Source organism: Corvus cornix, chromosome Z (assembly GCF_000738735.6).
Source record: "Corvus cornix cornix isolate S_Up_H32 chromosome Z, ASM73873v5, whole genome shotgun sequence".
NCBI classification, from domain to species: Eukaryota; Metazoa; Chordata; class Aves; order Passeriformes; family Corvidae; genus Corvus; species Corvus cornix.
This window is the reverse complement of record NC_046357.1, coordinates 6,998,846-7,009,672: the sequence shown is the minus strand read 5'-3', so window position 1 is coordinate 7,009,672 and position 10,827 is coordinate 6,998,846. Positions and strand designations below refer to the sequence as shown.

The following is a 10,827-nucleotide window of genomic DNA, read 5'->3' as shown; positions in this document are numbered from 1 at the left end:
TTGCTCCACAGAATTCCACTGCCCAGGTAACATCTTCAGTGGAAAGACTGAAAAATACTCATATGTAAGTTAACAAGAACCACTGAGAACTGTCAAACATCTGTTATTTGATAAGCTAAGGAATGTCATATAAAAGACAAACCAAGACAAACCACACACATGTAAGACAAATCAATTTGTATTTTCTTAGAAATAATTTTGGGGGTGCAGCTTTCAGAGAGTGCCAAATGCAAACAAAACGTCTAATCTGTGGTCACAAAAAAAAAAGGTAAATTTGTGAGAAAGCCATTTCTGTATTGTAGATCTCTGTGTCTGCATACATGTTTTGCATACCTTGCTGGTAAACCACTACAAAAAACCCAGCCTGCCCTTGTGTGTAGAAGTTACAAAACCTGCCACCATATTCAGCATCTTTAGAAAGAATACGAAACATAACTTGCTCAATAAAATTAGCTCTCATTTTTATGCAAGAGTTACAGAATGGCAACTCTTTGTGTCAACCTCACTGTTGAATGAGATTGTAACATTGAAATAATATATTTCTATGGCACGGAATCTTACTAGTTAGAACCCAGTTTGAAAACATGTATACGATGCAGCAAAATGTAACACAATGTTTCAGAAGACTCTTTCAAAGCTCTTTTAAAAGAAAACATATAACTATTAGAATTCATCAGCTTTTAAAAGAGCCAGCTGCAGCTCCCCCAAAGTCATTCTCCATTCTCCATCTAATCCCAGAATTACTCATCCACTGGAAATTACCTACAGGTAATCTCTGCAAAGAAAGTCATAAAGGCATAATTACGTTTGTCCTTTATGACTTTGCCCCGCTAATAAATAGCTTGATTGAAAAGCAGCATAAGAGACAAAATAGAAAACAGATTCATGTTCTGGCCAGACAGGAGAAGGCTTGCATTTCCAGAGCATAATATGTAACATTGGATTATTTCTGTCAAGTACAATCAACATCATAGAAGGAATGCCGATTTGCTGCAAGACTTTGAAGACTCCCTGAGTTTACCACATCTACTTGTATCTCTGTGCTACTATATTTTCCTGTGATATCACATAGCAAATAAGTGAAAGAGGAACACTGAGCAAACAGCTGAGGCAAAAAAGACAGCCAGGTAAGTATTATGAGGCACTGGTACCAGAGAAGAAAATAAAATAGGTAAGCCCAAGCATGTATTCTGCTCTCTCCCCAGCAAGTTCCCGGGAAGTCTGTCTCCCAGCCACTAAGAGACATGTCCAGATACACTGGGGTGGAATTGGGGATGGGCAACCCAAGAAGAAGACAGGGAAAGCATGGCAGCTCTGTCTTTCTGTGCTCCTGGCAGCTGCCAGCTCCGCACCACTGTCCTGCCCTCCATTCCCAGCCCAAGTAAACAGCCCTACAGCTGAGATGAGACTGTCTGAACTCAGGCACCAGAAAACATGAAAGGTTTAGAGGCATGCCTGAACTGGTGTCCTAAAATCACATCTGATGCTCACCCTAAGCCCCACAGAAAGCAGCACGAAGGAAAAAGAAACACAGTCACTGCAGAAGGAAAATTATCAAAATGACTGGGTATAAGGGATAGAAGACCTCAGCACAGTACTGGACAGAGCTGAAAGTGATCCACTGGCCCATGGGCCTAAAGCCCATAGGAAACTTCCCCAAAGGCAGAGGCTGGAAATAGACCTGGGTATACTCCTTGTTCTTTTTACTCAGGCAGTAGCTTCTGCCAAGAGAGTGGCTCTGCTTTGTGGGCACTGTAGGGAGAAAGGATGGAATGTTTTGCTTACAATATGTCACTCCTCTTGAAGACCAATTGAGTATACAACAGAGGAGATAAAAGAAGTTTTGCTTTGGGGTTTCCCTCTACATGCAAAAGACCAATAGAATCTCGACTTCACCATAAATTAACTTATTGCTGTAACCAAAGGAGTCCAGTCAACTAATTGCACACTCTAAAATTTTATGTCAAAATTTGACCCTCAACTATGTAAGTTACAAGCTGAAAAGAGCTCTCTGTCAAAAAACATTTGGGTACAAAATTCGATGCTGGTTATGTGCATATCAATCTGATCTTTAACACCTGTGCCATCAGGGATTTTGCAAATAGTCAGAGAGGTTGTTCAGGAGCTTGCACAGAAGTGATCAATTGATACTGAACAATAGTTTAGACTGCATATTTCTAGTTATCAATGTCAATGGCTCTCTCAGAATTGGAGGGGATTTTTAACAGGCAGGGATATGCTAGTATCTATGGAGTTTCAGAAAAAACATCTTTAGAAGTAAGTATGATTTAGCAGTAAATAGAAGCACAACTAGCAATTGAAAAAAGTATAAACAGGCTATAGAAAATTTGGTTTTAGATAGAAGGCATAGATTTACCTTAATCTATTTCCTGGAAAACATCTAGGAACACTTGCTAATGTTTTATTCCATGTCTTCCAAATAGATTTTCCTTGAAAATAGATGACACAAACATCGGATGGTACATACCAAACCTCTTTTCCTGGCCATTGCAACTCACATAGGACCATCCAAGGAAGAGCTTCACAGTCTCTGAAAATAGAGACACCTGCCTTCTTCAGAGAAATCACCAACAGTTATCCTCTGTCCCAGAAGAGGGGGCAATAGCAAATTTGAGCAAGGTCTGCCCAAGGTCTTCTACACGTTAAACTCAAGTGGAGCTGGGCCAACTGAGCTCAAAGATGTGACACAGCTAGAATCCAGAAGCTTTCTACAGGCTCACCATAACAGGGCTCCTCTCTCCTTGACTGTAGTGGGGTTCAAGACTTCAAGAAACCTTCCAGTCTGTGTGACAGTGACATTTCACTAGTTAGGTTATAGAATAATTGATACTCTGAATTATTTAATATTGATGCAAGTTATTTCTACTATTTGGGTATATATATGCAAGTGAGGAACTGTGCCTTTACAAGGCTCTAAATAAGATTTATTCATAGAATCATAGAATCTCTTGAGTTGGAAGAAATCCAAAACTATCATTGAAGTCCAGCTCCTGGCTCTGCACAGGACACCCCAAGAATCGCACCATGTACCTGAGAGCATGGTCTGAACATGTCTTGAACTCTGTCAGCCTTGGTGCTGTGACCACTGCCCTGGAGAGCCTGTTCCAGTACCCAACCACCCAGGTTTCAGGACTCAATTCTGTTGCCTAAAACTCAGCATTTAGTCACATTTGAGATGCTGTGGGTTTTCCAGACAGGGGCACAAGGCAGGCAAACCTGACACAGCATCTTCAGAAGAGTGATGACCTTTTGCACCAGACCTAAAGCACCTCAAGACACTTTAAATATCATTATACCCTTAGCTATAGGCCATGAAACCACACCACACTCAGTGCTGTATGAATGCTCAGCCTGTGCAAACCTCATGAGGTAGGATCAGATCCTGAAATGAGTAAACATCAGACTCCTTGGCTCGGAGGGTCTCCTGAGCAGAACAGATATTTCATTGATGGGAATGGACTGGAATTCATGTCTGACCTGGAAGCCACCTGAGGTGTCTGGAATGAAACTATACAGCTTCACATGGACAACTGAATCAGCCTAAATTTATGTGAAAAGAGTCCCACTGCATTTCAGCCCAATATTCATACATCAGTTCTCTGCATGTGCTACAGAGAGAACACGAAGTGGGGCAGAGCCTGTCTTCACACCACAGTGGATGGTGCAATTTCTCACTAACACGTCTGCTGTAAGGTACATCGGTGGGGAGTGTTTCTGTCTTTGTCATGGTTACAGATGTCAAAAAAAACCACATCCTCTTCATTTCTATGTATATATAGATAGATAGATAGATAGACAGAGATATATCGAACAATGAACAAGGAGGAACATCAGACAGAAATCATGGGTGCTTTCCTCCCTTGGAACACCTTTGCTGCTGTTATTCTCCTGATAATTCATGGAGGTAAGTACCTAATTTAATACTTTTGAAGGTAAGTGCTGCTGTACAGAGTTCCAGTTAAGCCAACATGTATTAATGTAAAGGAAGTAGTCACAATTATTATTTGAATTCTTATAATTAGCTCTTCTCCACTGTCTGCATATGTTTGATCTTTCATGCAAACAAAATAATCTCTGAATGGGTAGTGTTAATCAAAGATGCACAGAGGCTGAGCTGTTAGGAGGATTCTGAGTAGAGAACATAACAATTATCTGTTTTTTCTCTCCAGAGGCATACACGTACATTAACTGCTTGATTTTCTCTTTTTCTGAAAAACAGATTCATGTAATGTGACTTACGCTATATAGCCCAGTTTATAGGTACAATATTTATGATGTGGCAGATCTGAGGTTGTTACTCATTATGAAAGCTAAGAAATTAACCATATCAGCAATCTTCAAGAAAAGAAATCTGTGCAAAAGCAACAAAACTTTGGCGGGGTTTTTGCCCAAGCTAGCCCCAATGATCTCATTTCAGTATTATCGAAATATGATGAAGTAGTACTGCTGAGTAGTTTTAAAATTCTACCCCGAAGACCATCATTGTGACATATGTACGTACTTGCATGTCTGTATACTTTCTAATTACATTAGCTGCATTTTCTAAGAGTCTTGGAGAGTCTTATAGTATTTGTTAGCCCAGCTGTGTGTCTTGTGGCTTATTTTTTTAGGTTTGTGTGCAGATATCATTGGAGGAAGTGAAGTAGTACCACACTCAAGACCATTTATGGCCCAAATCAAGGGACCAAGAGGAGATATTATTTGTGGAGGAGCTTTAATCAAGGAAAATTGGGTGTTAACAGCTGCCCATTGTAATGTGTAAGTTCTTACTGTGATTCAGAGATTGTCCTTAGTGAGTATCTGGTGTCTCTGTTCAAGCAGGAGAGTTAGTATTTCTGGTCATTTTATCCATTTATCACGACCACGATCATGTTCTGATTACTGTGCTTTATAGTTTCTATCAGCAAATGTGTTACAGTGTAAAAAAATGTTATGACAAGGTATACTGATCTTCACAGTTTCTGAAGAGGTATTTGAAAACTTTTAGCTGCATGCAATATGGAATAGCAACACTGAAGCAGTGAGTTAGGGGGAAAGTTTTATCCCTGTTTTCTCAGTCAACCAGTACGCTAGATGAGAGGAATGTGCAGTCTAAACTGCTGCTCTGAGAATGAAAATAAATTCTTGTAATTTTATTCTGTAAAAGATATGCAGTTTACCACAGAAAGAGACAGCATGTGGTGAACACAAGATCAAAAATCCTCCAAAGAGATGGCAGAAGACACTTAGAGATCTCTGCCTTACTTGGTGTGTTGGCTTGCCAGCCGGTCTTTCTTCTCCCACCCAAATCAAGATGCAAATAGGTATTTGGCTCTACTGAGTCCTTCAGCAAGGCAAGAAGTGAGTTTTGAATTACACATCCCACCCCTATTTGCTTTTGTGGGGAGGACTGAAGCTGCTGCTGAGCCAGACCTCACGCAGGCTCTGTCAACAGCCTGACCAAGACCAGTGAACCACTGGACTCTGCAAACATTAGAGAAATGTATCCATCACTCCTGTCCTTGTCCAGACAGGGAGATATATGGGACCTACTACAAAGAGAACACTAGGCCCAAAAGCTGTGTATTAGCATAATGTAAAGAGTGTTTCCAAATGAGATTGCATTTAAGAGAAAATACAATGAATTATTAACTTAATGATGGCTCAGTCAACAGAGAGCTCTCAACAGAGGAAGGAAAGGAGCAAGCATTTTCCCAGGGTTGTGTTTTCCACGTGAATGAGGGCCAACATACACATCTGCTCCAAGAATATTTTCCCATTCAGCTGTAAGATGCACTGTTTGCCCAAAAAGAGCTGTACCTCTGGTCAGATAGTAACATCTGCTTGGCCTGTTTGTCCAAGGAGTGCTAGACTTCTGGTGTCTGTCAGAGAGCTGCAGCAGACACAACTCTGCCACCAATTCAGGATCTTATAAGTACAGGAAGTTGCAGAAAAACTTAAGAGAAGAGGAATGAGCCATGTCTCACACAGATTCAGAAAATGGTCTTGAAATCTGTTAGAGCAAAGCAATAGTATATTTTGACACAGTAAAGATATCTCTGACCTAACAGTGTTATGACCTATTTTCCTAAATTTTCAGCACAAATTACAGAAGGCACAGTTGGTGAGACAAGTACCCACAGCAAATCTGATGCGTCTACCACTCATTCAGTTCCCAAAAGGAAACAACAGGGATAGATCCAGAGTCAAGTACCTGAAACCTGCCTGTGCTCCTGGGGAAATGAAAAGAGGATAGCATGAATTTTGATTCACGGAATCACTTTTTTCTTTTAGCTCTTGTATGAACAGGGTCATCTTTTAGATATTTCTAAATTGCTGTTGTTTTTCAGGCACAAGAAAAAAGACTGTAGCACCTGGACATTATAGCACCACATTTAACAGCAAAAAATTTAGAGTTACATCAAAGTGAATCCCAATAACCATGTCGTCCTCTCCTCAGGGAAAAAAGCAAAGTTATTCTTGGAGCTCATTCGTTGAAAAAAAGGGAAAAAGAACAGCAGACTTTTCAGATTGCAAAATACTTTCGTTATCAGTGCTACGACCCCACTACCAAGGAAAATGACATCATGCTGCTGCAGGTACAGACTTATATATTGTTTGTGGAATATACATCTCCTACAATGCACTGTTTTCTTCCTTCTTTTGAGGGAGATGAGCCAAGGGAGTTTCTGGTGACTTTTTTTCTAGTCCACTAATCCAGCACCCAGAGGAATTGGGGATGCACTGGAAACTAAGGCAATCAACAATTTTTGCCAAGTAGTAGACAAATTCTGGAGCTTGATCAAGATATTTCAGTTTCTGGCTTTTCACTAAAAGAATAGATTTACACAGATACATAATTTGGTTAAAAACTCTAGTGTTCTGTCTGAAAAAGAGTTCTAATTTAAAATGTCTGACTTCTCTGATCCTCAATTTTGCCAGTATCAGTAATTACTGTTATTTTGTCCTCTCAACGGTCTGAGAGCCAGAAAAGTAAAATATGATGTTTTTTAAAGCTAATAGATCAGCAAAAGGTAAGTGGGCTTTCATGAGACAAAGAATACTCATTTTCCTCATTCTTGCATTGATGGCATAAATACTGTCACAAAGAATGGAGGAATCTCAAAAAGGGATTGCAGTAATTACCATAATGGGAAAGATCCAATGGTTAACATGCAAGGGCTTCTATTAGACTCTGCCCCATAATACCTATTTTCCATATCTTCTACAGCTTCAGGGAAGAGCAAAACTTAATAAAGCTGTAAAACTGATCCCCCTGCCTACCTCAGATGAAGATCCCAAGCCAGGAACAATTTGCACAGTAGCAGGATGGGGGACAACTACCAATTCTCCACACAAGTTGCCTACTGCCCTGATGGAAGTCAATATCACTGTCATCAGCAGGCAAATCTGCAATGATAAAAATCATTATAATGGAAAACCTGTCATAACAGAGAACATGATTTGTGCAGGGGCTAAGAACGGAAAGAAGGACTCATGTAATGTAAGTATATTTACTAAATAAATTGCATACATTTTATAATAAAAATAAAATACAATGTACTAGTATTACACATTAACCTTTTCTGTCTCTCTTCAAATCAATGAATAATTTTATCAAATATCCATGAATTTACCAAGGCTTTTTCTTCTAAGCCTTAAAATCAAAACTTTAGATGGGTAAATTCACCTTCAGAGCCTTTGGATATTGCAATTGTATCCAGGCACGGAAGATAGCTATCCTCATTTTCAATAAAATGAGTTCAATACCAAAATGCCCACACAACAGCTTATGGGCCCATTCTCAAGCAGCTGACCACAGTGGAACTACTTCTTTGTTGTCAGAGGACTTTGAAAGGGGTTTTGCTGATAAAAAGTATTTGATTGAGTCCCAAGTCAAGTACACAACTGTGTAAGAACTATCACATTTTAAAAGATTTAAATGTTGCCTATAAAGAGTTACAAAAAAGGTATCAGTTTCTGGAGACTTATATTTTCCATGAGGAAGGTTTTCAGCCATTTTTCCTCATTTTCAAGGAGACTAACTCTTCCTTAGTGCTGAGCTAGATTCATTCCCCATAAGCACACTTGAAAGATTAGACTGAAGTCTATGAAGTCTTTTTTTTATTTGGTTGGTTGGTTTTGGTTTGGTTTTGCTGTTGGAAATCTTAATTTCCAAGGAGGGAAAAAAGATTCCTGATAACACTGGCTACTTTTTTATTTTCTCCATGTAACTAGTGAAAATTTTATTTAAAGGAAACATTTTTTAGCTTTTGTTAATATGAATGACAGTATTTTCCCTTTTTCTAGGGGGATTCTGGTGGTCCTTTAAGATGTAATAATGTGATGAGAGGCATCACTTCATTTGGGAAGCTGAAGAAGTGTGGCAAGCCTGATGGCCCTGGTGTCTACACTCGACTCACAAAGCGATACCTTGAGTGGATAAGGAAAACCATAGGGGGGGCCTAACAGGCTGAGTTTGGGCCAAGTGATTTGTGTAAATGAAATAGGCTTTAAAAAACACCCTCATTAGTCTGGTAAAAGAGGTATTCTTACACTGAATTTTGGCAGCTTGATGTAGTTCTGCTACCACAGCATTTATAGCCTATACGGTCAGCCATGGAGTCATTGGGGGTATTTGGGACTGGGGATTTCAACATCCCCGTAGTGCATGTTCACACTGAGCTCTACATGGATTAGCATTTCAGATCAAGAATCTCATCCTTGTTTGTGTATACTGCATGCTGATTATATACTGCACTCTTCTGTACCTGGACTTCTGCAAAAACCCTGAACGTTAGTGATGTGCTAGGTACAAGTCCAGACACCTGAAAAACTGCATTCCTCTGCAGGAAAAACTGGTGGTGTTACAGGTGTAATGGACTGCTAAGCTTCACAAAATTAAGTTGTAGCAACTGCATTTGACTGTGGGACATAAGTATTAATTTTCTAACTGTCTTCTATTTGAAACCTCTAGATTTTATCCCTTTATGTACTTTGCATTTAATAAAGAAATGGCAATAAAAATCTACAGCTTTCAGCTTTCAATTTGTGTGGAAAGCTCTCTTGCAGTACAGGAAGTCTGTGTACTATCTGTATGATCTGTCCACTGTATGTACAATGTTCTGTACATGTAATATGTTTGCAAAATATACCAAAATAAGCAGCATTATATTTAAAAAAATCATCTGAAAACCCGTGCTTCAGAGAAATGACAGGAACTGTCACAGTTCAATATGATAAAGCACTGCTGATAATATAAAGCACTCTTAATTTTATGATGCCAGTACTGCTGTTTCAGACATGCGGTGATATTTTTAAGTGCTTCAACAAGCACTTGTCAAGCAGCAAATAGACCTATTGTGAAAAATGTTTCTGCCTGCCTCTAAATTAACAGACTTGGGCATTTTCAATGCCATGAGCACCTCAAAAAGGGCTTGGATTTATTTTGTGCTGCTTCAAGAGGTTTTTACTCGGAGATAGGCATTAGCTAAGAGAAAGCAGAGAACATTCAAGGGTGGAGAAATTTTTCATTGATTTTAATTAAAAAATTTTTGCTCCATCCATCATGAGCAATTAAGCCCACTTGGAAACACAATGAAAAAGCACAAACTAAACCTCTTTTACACAACTGCCTTTACCAGATCTTGTTGAGACAGTAGTTCTCTCACAGAGAAGTAAGGAAGGGTGAGGATGAAGAAGGCCTAAACTACAGGGAAGTTTACTGAAAGTTTTGATGATGAAAAACATCTTTTTTTTCCATTTGTTACAAAACATTGCACAGTCAGAACTTTCCACATTCCTATTCTTATTCCTAAATGTTTTTTCTTACTCTTGGGCTGAACACACAAAAAAATATATGCAAAGGGAGACGCAAACACAAAAGTAAAGCAGGAGCAGAGAGAAAGATTCTCAGCAAATAAGATTGCATAAGTAAAACTGAGAGGAAAATTTGCCCCACTGACTGCTACCAACACCCAAAGCAGTGACTTGACTCTGTCTTTAAACACATAGGAAATAAGTAAATTCAGGCTTTTTTTATTCTTGCGACTACCAAACCATTGCTTAGGCAAAAACTAATTCTAAAAACCTTCAGGAAACAAAAATATCTTTATCAATCTGTAGCCCACCTGGGGCTATTACATTAATCTTACTTCATTTCTTTGCTCATATTTTTGCTGCCTTTCTTTCATCTTGCTGTTACATTATTTCATCATTCTGTTTCCTCTTTAGCCTGATTTTTCTTCTTCCCCACAAGTCACAAACAGCACCCTTATCAGTGGAAAATTCCTCTCAAATCCTGTCATTCAGTATTTCTCTATTTTCCGTACAGTTGTTCTGAACCAAGTGTTGGAGAACCTTAGAGACCAGGAAGGAGACATTCTGACCAAGGATAAGTTTACAATGCATGAAGAAATGTGCAACAGAAAAATATGCAGCCTTCTTCTTCTACCTTGAAATTTAGGACCTACCCCAAAATACCTTAAAAATGTATTTTTTAAATGGATGTTTTTAGTGAATTGTGCAAAATAAGCCTTTGCAATTGGACTTACATGGTAAAAACAATCTTCCAGCCTCTGTCACTACTGCCAATAGTGTAAACCTCTAGAAAAAGAGGAAGCAAGAGCAAAAGAGAACTGAATTTTCCCCTAGATGGGGAGTTTCTCTGCTCAAGAGGCATGATACGAACCCATTTAAAACAGAGTTTCACCACTATGGAATGGAACCCACACGAGCTAAGAAAAATGCTATGATAATTTGATGTCATTGTTTTATTCTCACTGCGGCTCTGTGAGATAGTTGGAGGGAAGTAACAGGTATAAACTA

The 10,827-nt window shown here is 39.1% G+C and overlaps 2 protein-coding genes across 4 annotated transcripts in view; one reads left to right on the top strand and one right to left on the bottom strand.

Moving 5' to 3' along the window:
* Positions 1-10,827, bottom strand: part of LOC104686767 (trypsin I-P1-like) — a 32,544-nt gene that overhangs the window by 13,623 nt on the left and 8,094 nt on the right. The gene's annotated exons all lie outside the window — the stretch shown is intronic.
* Positions 3,836-9,048, top strand: GZMA (granzyme A). The gene is made up of 5 exons (XM_010395273.3): positions 3,836-3,925; positions 4,632-4,779; positions 6,461-6,599; positions 7,232-7,504; positions 8,311-9,048. The coding sequence occupies exons 1-5, from the start codon at positions 3,865-3,867 to the stop codon at positions 8,467-8,469; spliced, it is 780 nt and encodes a 259-aa protein (XP_010393575.3). The 5' UTR covers positions 3,836-3,864; the 3' UTR covers positions 8,470-9,048.